Source organism: Cervus canadensis, chromosome 22 (genome assembly GCF_019320065.1).
Source record: "Cervus canadensis isolate Bull #8, Minnesota chromosome 22, ASM1932006v1, whole genome shotgun sequence".
NCBI lineage: Eukaryota > Metazoa > Chordata > Mammalia > Artiodactyla > Cervidae > Cervus > Cervus canadensis.
Window position 1 is genome coordinate 39,874,088 of NC_057407.1, and position 20,450 is coordinate 39,894,537.

At 40.5% G+C, this 20,450-nt stretch overlaps 1 protein-coding gene across 1 annotated transcript in view; it reads left to right on the forward strand.

Annotated features, from left to right (window-relative positions):
• The first annotated feature begins 9,217 nt into the window (after positions 1 to 9,217).
• Positions 9,218 to 20,450, forward strand: part of GRM7 (glutamate metabotropic receptor 7) — an 872,015-nt gene continuing 860,782 nt past the window's right edge. The window contains exon 1 of the mRNA XM_043443173.1: positions 9,218 to 10,039. Coding sequence (XP_043299108.1) covers positions 9,521 to 10,039 — 519 coding nt within the window. The 5' untranslated portion in view covers positions 9,218 to 9,520. The remainder of the gene's footprint in view (positions 10,040 to 20,450) is intronic.

Consider the following 20,450-nt stretch of genomic DNA (forward strand, 5'->3'; position numbering starts at 1 on the left):
TACCACTGAGTCAAAAGTGCCCCGACTCTAGCAGTCATACACAATTTTGACCTGCTCTGGAAATAAATAACCAGATTGTTAACTATGCTTGACTCTAAGAGGTTACTTTTTATTGATTGGCTTTCTCTCCATATATCTTTCCTGACTGGAGTAACTAGGTAATGCAGACTTTACCATCCCATGGACTTGAAACTTTGACCCATAAATAAGAAGACAAGGTTGAGCAAATCTAAGAAAGGAAGATTTGCCAAAAAATCACAAGAAATCAACAGCTGCCTTTATGACAGCTAAGAGTGTGACAAGATGTGAACAAGGCTGACACAATGTGACGAAGTTGACTTAGAGAATACTATTGTGGATAAAATCATGGGATACCATCTTCCAAAGAGCAAGAATGCAAAGCAAGAGAATCAAATGCCATTTTATATTCAAAGATTTCTAAGAGCAGACCTGAAGTAGGAACAAGACAGGTATGGTCTTATCATCCTAAATAAGATGTTATAAGTATTTGAAAGAGATTTCTAAAGGCTTTTATGAATCCCTTCTTTAAAGTGTTAGTTATAATATTAACCACTGTTAGATTTATAGGGAAATGTTTTGCAAGAAGCAACGTAAATATAAGTATAAAAGTTCATGAGGAAACATTATGAAAGTTTATATTTTATCAATAATTATAAAAATCATGGCACATAGTTCATACTAAGAGAAATGTTAAAAGTCAGTGAGCAAAAGAAACAAAACACAATTCTTCAGTTTATAGATGACAAAAATGGATGAGTTGAAAAGTTTGCCTAGATAATGGGATTTTAACATTTTATATAAACTTTATTGAGGTATAATTTAGGTAAAAAAACTATATACTTATTAAATATGTAGATTGGTGAGTTTATAAATATATAAACTAAGTATAAAACTTTATATAAGAAAAACCACCACAAATAAATATGTATAACATTTCCATCACCCTGCAAAGGTATTTTATACTCCTATTGACTCAGTCCACCCCCTTTTCTCAGACCCAGGCTGGTCTGCTATCACTGAGTATTAATTTTGACTTTTCTAGAATTTCATATAAAATGTTTCATATTACAGACACTCCCTTTTGTCTTTCTTCTCTTACTTGCTTTAACATTTTTGAGATACATCTGTTATAAATATTAGTTTGCTCCTTTTTATGGCTGAGTAGCATTCCATTCTATGGACATACCACATGTAGTTAACGTTTTGATGGGTATTTGGGTTTTTTAACATTTTAGAGTTATTTTGAATAATATGACTATAAACATGTATACAGAAATAGTGTAGACATACATTGTCATTTCCTTGGGTAGAAGTGGAAATGTGGGGCTGAATGATAAGCACATGTTTACCTTTATAAGAGACTGAGAACAACTTATGTAAAGTTGTCATGCCGTGTTGCATTCTGACAGTGTATGTAAGTACTAGTTCTGCTGTATCCTTTCCGATACTCAAAATGATCAGTCTTTTTAATTTTAACCTTTCTGATAGGTAGTGGGATGTCATTATGGTTTTAATTTGCTTATCCCTAAAACTAATAGAGCTGAACATCTTTTATGTGCCTACTGCCGTCTGTGTATTTTCTTTAGTGAACTTCTATATCCTTTATCTGTATGTGCATATAATCTTCTTGTCCACAAGTTCCTTATGAAATATATGTTTTGTGCAATTTTCTTCATTTCTAATTCCTTCTTCTCTATTTTTTGAAAGTCTATGTAAGATTGACATTTTTCCTTAAATTGTTGATCAAATTCATCAAGGGAAGCCATCTGAACCTAGAATTTTTGCAAGAAGTGTTTTTTATATGTTACTTTATTTTATCTTATTCAAACAGCTTTGTTGAGGTACATTTTACTTATAAAATCTACTGATTTCAAGGGTAAAAGTTAGTCATTGCTAGTAACTACTAAATTATACAACATCAACATATTATTCTATCAGTTTTAGAATATTTTTATTTCCCTAATAACATCTGGAGAAGGAAATGGCAACCCATTCCAGTCTTCTTGCCTGGAGAATCCCAGGGATGGGGGAACCTGGTAGGTTGCCATTTATGGGGTCGCACAGAGTCGGACACGACTGAAGCGACTTAGCAGCAGCAGCAGCAGCAGAAATAACATCTATCAAGCCTGTTTCTGGTTAATCCCCATTTAGACCACCAGTCTCAGGCATGGGGAGGTTTTCCACTGTAAAAGAAATTTAACAAACATAAAGCTTTTAGATTTTTTCTTTCTTTTTGAGTCAATTTTGGTGAGTTGCATCTTTGAATTGCCTATTTCACATCATTTTTTTTATATAAAAATTTTCATGAAATTTCCTTTTTTTTTTTCCATGAGTCTAGGATCTACATTGATGCCTTTTCTATTTACATTGGTCGACTCTCTCTTCTTTCTTTTTTCTTAATCTAGCCAGCTTAGAAATAGTCAGTTTACTGGTCTTTACAAAGAGCGACTTTTGGTATTACTGGTTTTTCTCTTTTTGCTCTTTTCTGTTTCACTGATTTATACTCTATTCTTTCTTTTTAATTATATATAATTTATTTTACTTTTCTATTATCTAATGTAGTTTAGAAGATTGAATTAAATGTATGTTTTCTTTTCTACTATCAGGGTTTAAGCTGTAAATCTTTCCCTAAGAACTGCCTTAGCTATGGTAAACAGATTTTGACAGGCTTTTTTATTATCAATCATTTAAAAATATATTCTAATTTATCTGGATTTTTAAAAATGTGAGTTAAATTTCATTTTAAATATGTGTTGTTTAAATATAAAATATTAAAGGATTTTCTAGATATAATTTTGTTACTGATTTTCAAGTTAATGCCATTGTTATGAGAATGAGTTCAATCATTTTAAGTGTATTGAGATTTGTTTATAGAACAATATATGGTCTATCTTGAACAGTGTTCAAGTTCATCTTTCTTGTCTTTTGCAGTGCATAGCTGCTGTTACACGCATGCAGTGAATTACAAATAATGTATTTTTCAGCTCTAGACATTCCACTTATCTTTATATTTTTCACTTCTCCCCTCATTGCATTCATATTTCCCTAAAATGTTTGAAGATCTTTACACTAGCTGTTTATATTTATTTCCTGTTGCTGTGTCACAAACCACCACACATTTAGTGGCTTAAAAACAATACTTATTTATCTCACAGTGCTGTGCTGTGCTATGCTTAGTCACTCAGTCATATCTGACTCTTTGCAACCCCATGGACTGTAACCCACCAGGCTCCTCTGTCCATGGGGATTCTCCAGGCAAGAATACTGGAGTGGGTTGCCATGCCCTCCTCCCGGGGACCTTCCCAATCCAGGAATCGAACCCAGGTCTCCCGCGTGGCAGGCAGATTCTTTACCAGCTGAGTTACCAAGGAATCTCAGTATCTCATAGTAGAGATGGTAATATGATTTTTATTCTTTACTTTGTTTATGTGGTATGTCTCGTTGATTGATTTACTGATATTGAACCATCCTTGTATCCTCAGGATAAATCTCCTTTGATTAATGTTTCTGATGCCTTTAATGTATTTCTGAATTCGATTTGCTAATATTTTGTTGAGGAACTTTACAACTATGTTCACTGGCGTTATTGGCTTGTAATTTTATTTCTTTGTGGTTTCTTTGCCTGGTCTGGTAGCAGGGTGAAACTAGCTTTAGAAAATTATTTCAAAGTGTTTCTTCTTCTGCAGTTTTTTGGAAGAGTTTGAGAAGGGTAGGCATTAACTCTTCTCTAAATGTTTAAAATAGTTCACTTGGGAAGCTCTCTGGTCCTGGACTTATGTTAGCTGGGAGTGTTTTATTACTTATTTTGTGTCATTACTGGTGATTGGTCTGTACATATTTTCTATTCCTAGTCCAATCTTAAGAGATTGTAACATTTCTAAAAATTTGTCCACTTATAGAGTGTCCAGTGTATTGGGGTATAATTATTTGTAGTAATCTCATGATTCTTTTGTATTTCTGTAGTGTTAGTTGTAACTTCTCTTTCATTTGTTATTTATTTTGGTCTTCTTTCTTTATTCTTTTTTTCTTAATGATTTTGGCTAAAGATTTGTCCATTTTATATTTTCAGAGAACCAAGTCTTAGTTCTATTGATCTTTCTGTTTTTAGTCTTTATTTCATTTATTTTATTTCTGCTCTGTTTTTCAGTATTTCTTTCCTTCTATGAACTGTGGGTTTTATTCTTTTTTATCTTTTTCCTTTAATTGTAAGGTTAGGGTGTTCATTTGAGATCTTTCATGTTTCTACAATAGACTGTATTGCTATAAACTTCTCTCTTATTACTGCTTTTGTTGAATCCCATAGACTTTGCTTCATTGTTTTACTGTTTTCATTTGATTATGAGATGAACATAAATTGTCATTTTAAGATAATTTAAAAACTCACCCATTATACTGAAGTCTTCTTAAGTTTTAATCTTACTTCCCACTCAACTGGTCATTTGAAGTCACTGCCATATCGATTTTTCTATCATATGCTTAAGGCCTGGATTCATGTTAAGTGGTGACTCTAAGAACACTACACACTCCATATTGTAGAGATTTAAACTTTCTGTAGTTCATTCTGACAGGATTATAAGAATCAGTAGCAATTTATTAATTATCTGCTTATTTTTAATCAATGGCAACCTAAATTAGCATTCTCAATTTTGAGAGACTCAACTGGAGTGAATCACTAGCTTAAGTGAGGGATGGAATATACTGGTGAACAAATGGACTGTTCAAAGACAATTACAGCTTCAGGCATTGCTGGATCCAGAGTCTCAGATGACTCATCAGGGCTCCCCTTTTTTCTCTGTATCTTTGATGTTCTTCTTTTTATGGGTGGATTTTAATATTAGATGAGCTTTATCCATGTGATGGAAAAGACAGCTTCTGGAAGCCCCCATTTCTATATTCATAAGTAAGAAATCAAAAGGAACAGATCTGCCTTATCTAAGTATTGGGAAATCTCAGGTCCTTTACCTATCCTCAAACTCTTCAGCAATGGGAGAGAGGACTCACTTTTGCCAACACTAGACGTGTGCCCACACCTGAGTTTGGATACGTGAGGTATTAAGGTTGACAGCTCCACCTCAGCTCATAGAGATCTGGAGGAGTTCTTTAGCAGAGAAATAGCTCATGAGGTTACTAAAGGAACATAAGGAATATTCCAGCCCCTATCAACTGAGGGAATGTACAAAACTAAAGCTCCTTAACAAGATGGAATCGGGAAATAGATGGAGTCAGTGATACAGATGTCTACCACAAGTAAATATGATAGGAAAGTAAAACAGTTAAAATCAAATTTTTTTTCTATTTCTCTCTCTCTCTTTCTCTCTCTCTCGAAGAAAAGGTGACCTTGACCTAGTAATGCAATAATAATGTAAGATTGTATTTTTATAAAAAGCTATGAAAACAAAAAGCTGTGAATGGAGACCTACATGAAGGATGGAAGAATAGAAGAATAGCCAGAGTACTTTAGCAGGAGTAGCACACTTAAGAAGGAAGACTTTGTAAACTACAAATTAGATTTAAACAGAGGAGGAATTGAAAATGGAGGCATTATTTTCTACAGAAAATGATGGGCATGGAGAACAACAAAGAAAATTAATAAAAGTGAGATGATTAACAAAATACAATGGTAAGAATGTAAGTTAGGATTGAGTCCTTAACTTTCATTTTTATTAATCTCTCAGTGAAGATAGATAAATGACTACACAAATCCAAGCCTGTGGACACACTTTATAATTATGATCATTGTGCTTAAAACCAGATTCTTCTTTAATTGAATAAGACACTAAAACAATGAATGGCCAAGTTTTAATCACTCTTACACAAAGATTTTCCATTTATGTAATCTCAAACAAAACAAAACAAATTCTATATCACCTGTTAAGTTCCAGACCCTATGCACTCATTGTGGCTTAAGATACAAAGATTTTGCAAGTTCAGCATCACTTTCCTGTTTTCTCTGGAGCAGTCACTCTTACTCTTCTGCTCAGGTCCTGGCCATCCTCAACCAGCTTATGACAATGACGATGGCCCCCGTTATTGGGCCAGCTATAAACACTTGATTCAGGAAGAACCAATTAAGCCTGCCTATAGAGTTGATCACAAAGTTATAGTATTTCAATCTTATGCAATTTTTGTAAAGCAAAATTATTTCAAAATCTACTAATTATCCTTTACGTTCTAGGAAGTACATTCTGTGACTAAGAGGACAACAATTTATCTGCCATCATTTCTGCTCTGCCCACTTTATGTTTCTGTCACTGTGATAGAAAAGCAGTGGGAAATGGCAAAACCAGTTCTGATTCATTCAACACATGAGTGCTTCTTAGGTATAAAACACCATTCTGAACATTGTCCTGGATAAAAAGATAAATAATACCCAGCCCTTACCCTCAAGGATCTTACAACTTGGCAAGGGAAATAAAACATGCACATAGATGACTGCAATAAAAAGAAGATAATGATTGCTGCCAGATGTTTGGGGAGACTGAGTGCAGAATAAGGTAACATTCAATAGTCAGCCAAGAACTGTTTGTTGAACAGCAGCAAGATGTGAGCTGGAAATGGAAGAGGAGAATATAGATCTTTACATGGGCAACTGAAAAAATCAAGTGATATTACTTGCAACACAGCTCTTCAAATATATTTTTGGCACCAAGTTCCCAATAAATAGCCTTAAATTTAAAACTCAATAAGAATATAGCCTCTGTCAAATATAGCCTGAGGTACTGATACCTAAATACTAGGATCACCATTTTTATGTTCCCAAGTATGCCTTTCTGTTGCTTTGCTTATTCCCCCCTTCCCAAATTAGTTAATTCTACCTTAAGAGGATACCGAGTCTACCTGTTCCACCCTTCTTGTTCCTATATAGTAGAATAGGTGAATTACAAGAGGATTTTTGACTTCAAACAGCTGAAAGAAAATATTACATAACTGGGGAAAAAAGGCACGTGTGGATCCAAGAGTTCATGTGTTTTAATCAGGCCCCTATCTCTCTCTTCCTCAGCCCTTCTTCTCTCTTCCTTTTCGCCTCTCTGGCGTCTCTCATTAGAGGATTCAAATATCTCCCTGCCTATGTAGCAGCTTCTAGCACAGCTACAGGGCTATACCCTCACAGCTCCAGGATGGCTGGAAGGAGGCAGGACCATCACAACAGAAGGTGGCACTTACGTACACTTTATGATGCATCACATCTATGAGTGATGGATAATCACACCGTATACAGGGGTAGATTCTTATATTTATTATGGTACTTTCCCCTTGAAAATGGCAGTAAAATATACAAAATCAAATAGTGTAACATTGTACAAAAGATATACATAAAGCATTTTCAGGAAAGGGGTCCCTTTTTCTTCTAACTCTGGCATAGTGTCTGTTGGGCAGTGGTAGCTCTGTGTGGCTATCCTAGCTGATCCACGAGGAGTCCAAGGATTAGCTATGCATGACTATGGCTGCCCTCTGTTCACATCCTTGAACTCATCACTGTAACCAGAAGATTTTTTGTTTTTCCTCCTCAAACTTTAAATACTGAAACCTGCAGGAGGGGCAATACCTAAAAAGAAATTAATGGACTGGACTGTCCCTAGAAGGAAGATAAATAGGTGATTAAAAGGAAAAAATAAGTCCTCTGTATCAGGAAATGTTTGATGTCATTTGGGCATCAGAAAACAGGTGTTCCGACACATAAAGGAACAGAGGATATTGGTCTAAAAACACTACCATAGCCAAAGGGGCGTGGCCTATTTTTAACAGAGGATTTGAGAGTTAAAAGATAACTTGTAGAACATTCAGTTCCGTTTCCCTATATTACTAATGGAGAAACTAAAACCCAGACACAGGAACAGTCATGCCAAAGTAACACAGGTGACTGGTGGAAGATACAGCTACTCATCTGACTTTTTAGGTTTATGTGTTGTGTATGTGTGTGTTTTGTACAAGGACAGTTTTCTTTAGAACATTAACATTAAAATAAAAAGATAGTCTTGTTTTTGGTTTTCTCTCCACCCTCGATTTAATGTAAGATGGTTTTGCTGCCCTCCAACAGTAAGCCACAGCAAGAGTTGAGTTTACCATATGGAGTACACTTTGGTACCACGGACAGAGACATTGCCTTTCCTTAAGCAGGAACTAGGGCCACTTGTTGCTTTAACGGGCCAAGTTTGGGCTGGACCTGAAGGAGGGAACACCTTTGAAAAACAGCTTTCTAAATGCACTAAAAACTGCTCTGGCATCCTGTTTCTCCCTCCTCCCCCTACATCTTCAGTCAGAAAAAAAAAGAATAGCATACTGGATTGATGGGGAGATTTCTGTCTAACCCTGTTTCTTCCTCCTTCTGTCACTTCTTCCTTGCTATTTTCTGTCCGTGAAAACCTGACACCAACCCAAGAGCATCGCTGGACGTGGGTAGGAGGGAGCCTTCTACCTGTCAGCGCTAGAGAAGAAGATGCGCTCTTCAGAGTTCTCCGTTGTTCCATCTCTTGCAATGAGAGGAAGAAAAGGAGTGAATCCGCCACGGATTTGCTGGAGATCAGGGTTAGTTCGTCCAGCTCCGGTCACAGTAACCCCTGTAGACCAAGGCTGCACTTTCATTCCTAACGTTTCTCCTCCTTGTCGTCTTTCCTTACAGGCTAGCCCAGTGCCTGGCTCCAGAGAAGTCTCTGGTTAAAGGTTCTTTACGTCATAAATCAGGTTCCTGTGTGTATGTGTGTTTTTCTTACGCAAAACTGGTACAGAGGGATTAGCAGTGGAGACTAGGGTATCCCTACTACTCTTCAGCCTCGACCACAGCGTCTTGCAACTACCTTGCATCCTCCCGGAGCTCACAGCTCCGGCCGAGACCTCAGGGTTGGGAGCAGTCAGCCCAGACAGCACCGCCCTGTCCCGGGGCCGATGCCACCCGTGCCTCGAATGTGCGTGTCAGTGCAGGCGGGCGAGCCAGAGGCTTCTCCACTGAGACAGGAGCAGGAACTCAGCTTTCGCCTGCGACCTGCAATCCCCAGATTCCCTGGGGACCGCGAAACTCCCAATCGGAGGCAGTCCCCCCGCTCCAAGCCGCCCACCCGTTCCCCCCCTACCTCCTCACGCAGCCCCTCCCTGCGTGATGATGCAAACCAGTGGGGAGGGCGGGCTCTGAGAAGGGTGGGGAGAGCCGGAGAGAGAGCGAGGGTGGGAGGGAGTGGGAGGAGGAGGAGAGGGAGCCGAACGACCATTTAAAGCGATAGCAATCCGTGCCCTCTCCCTAGTGCTGGGCTGTTGGAGAGCTCGAGCTGCAAGCCGCGGAGCGCGAGCGCGGCGCGCCGGCTGGGGAACCCCAGAGCGCACGGCACCCCAAGCTGGCAGGCGCCGCGGGACCCCCTACCCTCGCCGGCTGCCCCTCCCCGGGCGCCCCCACCGTGCTCGCCAGCAGGAGCTCCTGGGCTTCCCACGAGGAGCTCACCCCAAGGAGCCCGAACCCCGGCGAGCCCGCCACCGTCCCCTCCAGCGCCGCCGCAGCCGCTGGAGCAGCATGGTCCAGCTGGGGAAGCTGCTCCGCGTCCTGACTTTGATGAAGTTCCCCTGCTGCGTGCTGGAGGTGCTCCTGTGCGCGCTGGCGGCGGCGGCGCGCGGCCAGGAGATGTACGCCCCGCACTCCATCCGGATCGAGGGGGACGTCACCCTCGGGGGGTTGTTCCCGGTGCACGCGAAGGGTCCCAGCGGAGTGCCCTGCGGCGACATCAAGAGGGAGAACGGGATCCACAGGCTGGAAGCGATGCTCTACGCCCTGGACCAGATTAACAGCGATCCCAACCTGCTGCCCAACGTGACGCTGGGCGCGCGGATCCTGGACACTTGTTCCAGGGACACTTACGCGCTCGAACAGTCGCTCACTTTCGTCCAGGCGCTCATCCAGAAGGACACCTCCGACGTGCGCTGCACCAACGGCGAGCCTCCAGTTTTCGTCAAGCCGGAGAAAGTAGTTGGAGTGATTGGGGCTTCGGGGAGTTCGGTCTCCATCATGGTAGCCAACATCCTGAGGCTTTTCCAGGTAGGGGGGTGCTCCCTCTGGGGCAGAGCGCGCCATAGCTCCCCGAGCTCTTAATCCTAAAAAAACACTGGCTTGGACCTGAGGGGCGCGGGGTCAGGTCAGCCTTCGCTCATTGCCACCCTGGAGATCCTGCCGAATCCCTCCCACCCCACGCGAGGAGGTACTTTCCCCCGCTGGGTTCATTTCCCTTCCATCTCTCCCCTGTCCGCGCTCCACTCCATCCGGCTTGACATCCTGGATTTATGGCCCCATTTACAAGAAGCAATCTGCGAAAAACAAGGCGATGATTTAAATGGGTTTGCATTAGAGTGAAATATGGTCCAAAAACTGGCTCGTAAAAGTGCCAGGCTCCTGTGAGAGCCGGTTAAGCGCAAGGAATTTGAAAGATGAGAAGACGCCTCGAAACTGGGCATTTCTCAACTCCCAGCTTCCCAGCCCCACGCCACCCGGCAAGACGCAGCTCCCCAGGAAAATGTCGAGAAAAGATTAGGGAGGCACTTCTTAGACCGAGGGCTAGGTCTTCACCTACATCTGAATGTTCATTGCCGTTTCTCCCAGGTCGGATTTCCCGACCTGTAGCCTGTCTTTGAGAAGGCATGGGGCAGAAGACGAGGGGGACGGCCCCCAAGTGGGGAGAGGCCACACACAGACGTGACCCCCAGGTGATTTGCTCTGGGCAGTTGTTTGCACCGTCTAAATTGCATTTGCAATCCAGCCACTGGCAGGAGCTGGGCGATCAGCTTTCTACTCTTGCCTTTCGGAGCCCAGAGATGAGCTCATGCTAACTGCGAAACAAAATAGCTTTCTCTGCCTCCTCCCTCCGCCCATCCTTTCCCACGACCTCCCTAACGCAACCCCCCAACCCAGTCCTGGGCTTTGAGGACGATTCTCAGAGTCAGGCGAGAAAGCACCTGGAGGGAGGCAGTAGGGTGCGCTGAGCAAGGCTGGGCGGTCCTCCTGCTGGGGTGCAAGAGGGCGACGGCGAAAATGGGAGAAGGCGGATGGGGCAGCTGAGCGATGGGGTGGTTAGTCTACTGCAGTGCTGTCTCTCGCCGCCTGCTCCCGGAGCCTCAGCCCCGGGGCTCGTGCGCTGCACTGGGTACAAATGGATGGCTGTGAATTAAGAAACTGAATTTCAGGGTCCGCGTGACTATAGGTTCCCTTTTCCTTGTTTCTCTGTCTTTCTCACCGTCTCTCTTTCTCTCCTCGTGTCTCTTTCTCTGTGCTTTTTTTCCCTCCTCTATTTTTAATTCCCCCTTTCAATTCCTGCCTTCTCTGCCTTTATCTCCAAGGTTTGTTGTTGTTGCTGCTGCTGATCTCTATCTGGAAGTGATCTTTTTTTAAATGCACTGTTCTCTGCCTGCCTGGTAGTAGGGAGAGAACTCCCTCAATCTTCTCAAGATCTTCTGTCTGACCCCTATGCTCACCCTGTCTAGAGAGTTGGCTCCCTCTCAAGTGCCTTTCCCTAAGGGTGCCTTTCCCTCCAGGTGAGAGTCCAGCCATCACCGCCATCTGCTCCCAGGAGTATGAAGTTTGTGTCTGTGCCAGTAAGAGGGGTGCCTGTCCATGGCTGCAGCCTGGGGTGGGCCCTCTGATCCTGTGAGCATCCCTAGTGCCTCCCCGGGATGCCGGGATGCCGTCACAAAGATCTTTAGATGTTTGCAAACCCTAAAGTGCTTGGGGAGGAAGCCTTCACTTTGAGTTGGTGCGTTCAAGAAGAGCCTGGCTTGTTGTAAGCAACACCCAGAAGCAATTTCTTTACCTCTGAGGTTAAGCCAGAGACCCTGAGGAGGCAGTCCTGTAAGGAGGATGAGGCCAGAGGTCGCCTGAAAACCACAGAGGTGACTCACAGAATTTTAACTGGAGCTCTGGGAGTTGAAGGCCCATTTGCTCTTTGACTTTTTTTTTTTTTTTCTTTTATTAATTATGTTACTGCCTGTTTCTCTCTTCCCTCAGAGCTTGGGCAGTACTGCAGATGGGCCTGCCTGTCTAAAACAGAGTGAATCTTCAAGTCAAGAGAGAGCTTGCAGACTAGGCTGACGGATTGTGTTTGCTGAAAAAGATTCCAGGGGGAGCTGATTCCTTCTCTGGTGTGTGGACCTGAGGCAGCTGCACGAAAAGCAAAGGCTTGCCTTGTGTTTAGTCCCCGCATTCCCTGGGCTGGGAAGGAAAGGAACTGAACGCCAGCGTTAGCAGTGTGGGCTGGGACCAAAACCATTCAGAGAAAACACTGTCATTCTCCTCTAATTGGCAAATTGCAGCTATTCACGTTGGACTAAACAGCTGAGGGAAAAGAACCCCCAGTTTTCACCTGTATTTATTAAGAAGAGGCCGATAGTAGGAGGGATGCACCAACTTGTAGCTTGTGCTGTGAGCTGGGTATGAGCGTTGGTGTGGCCATCCCAATTAACTGTTGCCCACGTTTAAATATATAGACATAGATTCCGACAGTCTCTTCCAGTAGCCTTTTTTCTCCCCTCTTGCATGTGATCTTAGAAACTCCTGGTGTGCAAGTCCAATCCCCAGTTTCCCAGCCTCTGTAAAACTGCAAAATGAATAGAGAAAATAGTGGAACACAGACCCATTGTTCAAAGGTGCAGTCACTTTGGGGAGAGAGGAAAAGAATGGTAGGTGAGTCTTCTCTGAGATTGCAGAGTTCAGCTCAATTAAGATTGTCCTATATAAAAGAAACTCCTCTCAATGATTGAATTCTTAGTTCTCCAGAGATTCAAGTTTTCTTTTGCCTGGTCACCATGGGTTGCTGTGGGGAATATGCCACACCAATCATTTGAGATAAAAATTTATGGTGAGATAAACTTCTAGGCTGGGAGAAGGAATACTTAGTGACTTAAACGGGGGGTGGGGGGTGGGGGTGGGGGGTGCTAAGCACTGAGGGTTGAGGGAAGGAGAAGATAGTAATAGATGTAACAAATGCTGCAGCTGCCAGCAAAGCCTGGAATGAAGTTCTTTCATGAAAATATGGACCAGGGCAAGACTGAGTACTCAGATGTAAATAGTGTCTCTGACTTGGAATCCTCATCTGCCTGCTGGTGGGCCGGAGCTGAGCGAGTGCTCTCTCTCCTCTGTGTGCGGACTGTGCTGGTTAGTCAGTGACATGTCAGAGCGCAGGAATCATACCCAGTGGATCTTTCAAATCCAGGAATTTGAGGCTAATGAAATTAGTGTGTGGCCTGGGCTCTGCCAACTAGAATTAAGTCACTGCAACAGCCCTGCAATGCATTTTCAGCCTGAAAGAAGCATCAGGGAGGCATTTCTAGAGATTTGTTTCTGAGCCTGTACAAAATAATACTCTCCTAATGCTAAGAAAGATTAAATGTAAATTAATATTGACTATGAGTAACATATTTTAAAACAATGATCACAGAGTGGGGGATGGCTTAAAAGTGAAGTGCTTACATAATGTGGTGTCCAAAGAATAAATCTCCCCTGACCACTGTTTCATGGGCTATAAGTAAGATATATTATAGTGGAAAGTAATGGGAACGTTTTTATTCAAGGCTTCTCTGCTATTGACTTGAGAGCAAACACTCGGAGAGTATAAATTACTCTTGCTACGTCCTGACTCTGATGAACAATATTTCATGTTCAGTGACATGGTCTAAGATATAGACTTGGAATTGAATGGCATCTGTTTCAGTTGTTTTGTTCTCTCAGGAGCAACTAGATAGAACAAAGTGGTCAACTTGACCCTTGTGGAAGCATATTGAAAATCTAAACCTGTGGCCCTGGTACCATAAATGAAACGCATTTGTAAATTTGTGTTTTCCTTCTGCTCATTGATGCTTGAGTATAATCTCAATCTTTGGGGGCAGCATTTTATACATAAGTACAAGGTTCTCTTGCTTCTTTCTCTCTCTCTTTCTGCAGCTTATGTAATTGATAGAACTGGGCACCTAGGATAATGTGGTGTTACTATAGTGGGAATAAAAAAAAAAAACAACTCTAACTTACTCTTTAAAAAAATTCACAGATATAGGTGTCAGTGCCATTTGGAAGAGTCTCTATAACAATTTCTGTCTCCACATTTACTGTGTTTCAGCAAATTTACCTAACAGATGGTGAGTGGGCAATTTTTAAAGGGGCATTTTTTAAAAGAGCAGAAAGGGAAGGAATAGAGACAGGCACATACTATAACTGAAGATACCTCTACAAGTATTTTATGTGTATACATATACATATATATATATACACACATATACACATATATATAAACACACACACATATATATGTATATATATACACTTATACAACTAAAAATGTCTTTGGATTTTTTTTTCTTCAAGAATTACTGAGATAATGGATTACTTCAATTTCACAAACATTTAGGATTTAGCAAATTATAAATGTTCTCTTTGTTACGTATACAAGTTGTATCATGGATTTAAAAGACCATAGTCAATTACACAAAGTGTGTTCTAGTCTCAATCCTGCCATTAATTGGCTGTGTTACCTTAGGTCATTCAGTTTTTCCAGGCCTCATTTTTCTCATCTGATATTTCTTATTTTTTAAAGATGTACTGAAGTTTCTAATCTCTGTGTCACAGTTTAGCTTGGAGAAAATCATGCTCCATGATGTTGTATTTCCAGCTCCAACTTTGAACTTTGAGTGAATTTGGGGCAACTTTTTAATGATCTTTTCACACAGCTATTTTAGTTAATATTGGTCTAACTGATTTCACCTCTCAAACTTTTTCTTGTGTTCTTCTACCACTGTGTGCCTTAGTCATATGTATCAAGGCTATTGTGGGAAAAATTGCCCCCTGGGTCAGCTTCCTACGTGGTCATATGACACAGGGCAGGGAGTGGGGACTGTGGATTTTACAGAAGCAGATACAGTTTTCATTATCCACGTCTTCTCCCCTTTCATCTTGCAAAAACAGCAGGGTTTTCTTGGAGAACTGCCAGATAATGACATCCTGCCTCCTCGCTGGCCCCAGGATGAGTCACAGCAGGTGATCGGTTCATGTGTGGGCATCTAAGTCTCTCGGACTCCTTGAGACTTCTCTCAAAGAAGGATGGGGAAAAAAAGTCTTTTCTCTGTGGAATTTCTAAGCTAAGGAGAAATGTCTCTGGGACTCCCAGTGATCATCCAGCACAAGAAGAGACTTTCTGTAACATAAAGTCTTGCAGAGGTAAGCAGGGCTGAGTGATGGAGAGAAAGCTGGAATTCTGTTGATACTCCGGAACGCCCAAATCCAACTTTGTCTGAATATTTGGCAGCACCCCTGAATTTCCAGTACTTATCCCTTGAGGTTGTTCTTGTTTGTTTCTGTTTTCAAATTGCCTTTGATGATTTTGAGTTTGTTTTCAGCCATGTTCAACTGAAAGCATCATAGCTAAAAGAGCTAATTTCCTTCATTAATATCAGGTTTGCTCACTGACATTCCTTAGGTAAAAAATAATAACTGATACTTTGTTTCAGGAAAATCCTTATAGCCCAGGTTTGAGATATATGAAACTTTACATCCTCCCCCACTCTCTCCAACATTTATTGTTTTACCTTTAAGCATTTATGGAGAAGGAAATGACAACCCACTCCAGTACCCTTGCCTGGAAAATCCCATGGACGGAGGAGCCTGGTAGGCTACAGTCCATGGTGTTGCAAAGAGTCAGACATGACTGAGCGACTTCACTTTTAAGCATTTGTGATCATGTATTTCCCATCTTGATGCAGTTGAGAAAGAGAGCAAATACTTCTGATGTAAACTGCAGCCTACAGCCCTCCTATTTGGAAGCTTTAGGACAATAGTTGATTCTTATCATTTAAGCAGATCTTTTGTTGGTGTCTTCAGAGCATGGAAGCATTTTCATGGCATAATGGAGTACAAAGTACATTAAGCCTGCTCTACTTCTCAACCTCTTTTAACTTAAATAGGCAAAAAAGAACAGGCTCAAACACATTTTCCCAACTAAAATACACATGTGATTATGTTTAGAAGACATTTATGCAACATGTAGTTAGACTAATAAATTAATGAACCTTTTGCCAATTGGCACAGCAAATATATATGTTCAATGTACTTAATTAAGAAGAAGACAATAACCTATTTTTGCAGGTTAAATAATTACCTGAGAAGAGTATTGTGCCTGCACACTTAATATTATAGTATTTCATGCTTGACAAGTAATTTTCTTTCAGTTATATTTACTGCCAAATGTTTCTTGGATCAACTTATTAAGTTATAAAGTCAAAAGTAAAATGATACAAAATTTCAATGATAAAGGAAACATATCTTACTTTATGAGAAGTTCTAATTTCTTTTCAATATTACTAGCAATGACCACAGTACTCATTGGAGTTCTTACTGTGAGCCACTGTGTCATGTACATTTAGTTCTGACAGTAGTTCTGCAAAGGACATGTAATCACACTATAAGTCTGAAGAAAGTGATTCTCATAGTCCAAAGTCACATAGCTAGTAAGTGGCAAAGTCTAGATTCATCTCAGATTTGTCTGACAGTGCATTGGGTTGATAGTCACTATGAGCACTGCTCAACTGTTGCACCAATAAAGAAGTGCTTGAAATAATCATAGATTTGCCAACCCTGAAACTATAGTGATTTAAAGATATCAGAGTTGCTAATTGCTTAACCAAATCTACTTCCAGAAAGAAATAACGTTTTATTTCATTTCTATAGCAAGATTAATTCTGTATGCCAATAGAAACTTGAGCACACAAATCCTTATCTCCAAAGAAAATATGCTTGTTTTCCATTATTCAACAGGTAGCTAGCCCTGTGCAGAGGCAATAAATACATAGTAGACTTTTCATTCAAATAAATGAGAAAAGATGTTTCTTTTTGTCCTGATTCAGTGCCCATTCATTATGGATTATGATAGTTCTTCCTAAACTTTATTTCATTCACTCTACTCTTTCTATAAACCTCAAGTGAGAGAATCCATCATTCAGATATATGTGCAATGCAAGGGGACTGTATTAATATAATTTCTGGAAGTCAGGTTGATAGCGCACAGGAAGTATATCCTAATAAATGCAACATTAATGTTTGTGTGGGCCGTGGAATGAAGGGTAGGAGAATTTTCAGTTTAATGGATTATTTTGTCTCTTACATGAAAGTGCTGCGCCTTAATAGTCTTATAATTGGTCATTTGCAGAGTCTTCCGTCTCTGGGTTTTGTGCTTTCTTTACTCTGAGGCTGCTGATTCCTTTTCTCATCCTGGATGGAAGATAGCAATGGAGCCACTGCCAAGGGCTCAGCCTATCTCTTTGTGTTATTGTTCGGTTGAAAATATTTCTATTTGTTACAGTGCTGTTTAAACATTTTTACCATGTTTTAAACTTGACTGTGTTCTGAAGGTATTAGCACAGGCAGATATAATGGGGGATGTTTTCCAGGAGAAAACATGCTTTTATCAAAGGAAGTATCAGAATTTTCATGTAGAGATTAAGAATCAGATTCTAGAGTTAGACAGACCTGAATTTAAATTCATACTCATGACTTATTACCAGCCTCATCTTAATCAAACAGATATCACATCTCTCTTTAATTTCCTTATCTTTGAAATGGGAACAAGAGAAGTGTGCCTGATGGAGTTACACATAAAGCACGTCTGAAAGAATAATCACACAGATTGCACAAGATACACATGGAAATAGTTTAGCATCGAGTTGAGCGTGTGATTAGTGTTTAATACATGTAAGTGCTATTGTTTTATTATTATTATTATGCTGCCATTAAATATCATTGCTACTTAAATGTCATTATTGCTAAGTCTACTGTAAAATTACCATAATAATCCATGAATTCTACTCTTCTGTTTCCTTTGCTTAAATTGATATCTATCTATCTATCTGTGTGTATATATATATATATATATATATATATAGAGAGAGAGAGAGAGAGAGAGAACATTTTATCAGTACTATTCAGTGGACTGAGAATTTCCATGGTGCTGGTTAAAAAGTATCATTCATTGCATGGACTTGGTGTACTTAGCAGAGAGACTAACAGATCTGAAGTCAGGCATCCCCAAGTGTGAATTCCATGGTGACCCTTTTCTAGCTGTAGAACCTTGAGGAAATCATTTAAACTTTTTGAACTTTACTACTTACTAGTTTCCTCATCTATGTATTTTTCAGAAATGCTAAGCACCCCCCTTGTGCACTGTTCACGTTCTTGGACGTATCAATGAATAAATTAGACAAGAGCCTTTATGCGTTCTCTCTCTCTCCCCACCTTTCTTTTCTTGTGCTCTTGTTGATAACAGATGGATGTTATAAATAAATTCTATGCTTTGTCACAAGTTGATGGGTTCTATGGGGTGAAGAAAAGAATTTGAAGCCACTGAAAAGGCTTGGTTGTGAGTGCTAGAGGGGTGTACAGGTGGGTTCTATTTTTAAATAGGGTAGTCAGGCTGGATTTCATAAGTTGACATTTGAGCCAAGACTTGAAGTGAGGGAGTTGTCAGAATGGATTAGGGGGGGACCACTCCCTGGAAGCGGGAACAGCCGGTGCCCAAACTCTGAGGCATAAGTATGCCTGGCAGGTTGGAGGAATATCAAGGAGGCTGCCCCGGCTAACTTAGTCAGTGGGGGGGAAGGCACGGCAGGAGGACTTGAGGTCAGGCCAATGGACTGGGTAAGTCCTGGGAGACTGTCACATGCATTTTGTCTTTTACTCTAAATGTAGGCAGCCAGAGGCAGGGTTTTAGCAAAGGTGTGACATGATCTGTCTCTTGTTTGACAAGCATAACTCTGTCTGTGGTCTTGAGGATGAGGGAGAGAGCGGAATCAGGGAGCCTCTCAGGAGGCGATTATAGCCTCCGTGAGGTCCATGTGCCAGGACGTTGACGGCCAGTGTTCTCAGAAGTGGTGCATCGGGAAGACTGTGACAGCTTTTCCTGGTAGATTAAATGTGAGAATGTAGAAAAGGGGTCAAGGGTGAAATCAAGATTTAGTGCCTGCACAACTAGAAAGGTGTGGTCACTATCACATAAAGTGGAAGAAGTTTAAGGTAGAGCATATGTTAAGGGACTAAAGGTTTGGGAGGTATAAGACAGTATTTTTCTTGTCATCCAAGTAGAGATGCTGAATACAGAGTCGAATACGCAGTCTACAGTTCTGGTGAAAGGTCTAAGCTAGAAATACATTTTACTAAAATGGAGATATTAAGAACAGTTACATGGAAGCGCTATTTTAAAGACAAAATAATGTAGTTAACACTGTCTTCTCAACACTTTTAACAACTCTTAGCTAAAATAACAATCTGAAATGAAATGAAATACCTATAGTTTTTTTGTTTTTGCAGTAAAACTGAATAAAATGTTGTCACAGTTATTTTATTAGGAATAATGTTTGTGACACAGTTGTTTTAGTTAAGACACCATGACTACAAACGTTTAGAATAAACCTTTCAGTCTCCAAATTTTCACTGCTAGTGTACTTGAAACTGTGTCTTGTAACATTTAAGTTAGTTATGATAGAGTACCTCTTTAAATAGAAGTAATTCTGAACTATCTAGATCAATGCAGTCTTACATACCTTTATATATAATTATTATTTTATGATTCATCAAATTCACTTGAAAATTTGTATCACTGATAAATGAGAACTTAAGCATTTACTTATATATTCAAGGGAAAATTGTACTTGTCATTTCCATTTGGGTACCTACTTTGAACAATTTTGCCAGACATTTCACATTTTCCCTTCACTGTGCAATTGAAAACTTGACAGGGGGAAATATTATCTTACTGGTTTTGAGTTCCCCTTAATTGTTGTTCAGTCGCCCAGTCACGTCTGACTCTTTGCGACCTCATGGACTGCAGCACGCCAGGCCTCTCTGAGTTCCCCTTAGCTATCTGCAAGTCCTTAAACAGACTTTGTGGCTTAACCAAAATTCCCTTCCATATTCATTTCACTAGCAGCTATTGGTCTAGGCATGTACTTATACTAAAAAATGCATGACCACGTTGTCTCCACACATCTATAATTTTATGTTAACACTATCATTATGTAAGCTATATTTTAATTGTAATTATAACAAGTTTTACATCAACACATCCATTTCTAGTGTTCATCTAGTGTTCAAGGAGAGAGCAGCATGTAGTAAATTTTATCAAAATATACCATCTGAAGAATAGAACAGAGGGTAATTGTCTAATTCTATATTCACTATAATTAAGTTCAGTGGAGTTGGCATAATAGAATTAAGATGAAAAAAAATAGACGTTGAGGTACCATGGCTCCCTCTCCTCACATACCCTTTTCATATCAGAGAGCAGCAATGTAGCAGCTTTTTGTACAGAAATGGAGACAGGAAGAGGCCAGAGGATGAATGACAGGCACAAGTAGGGTTGAACTATGAAGAGCAATATGGAAATGAAATTTCGCTGTTGGCTTCGGTGAGTGGGGAAGATGTATCAGCA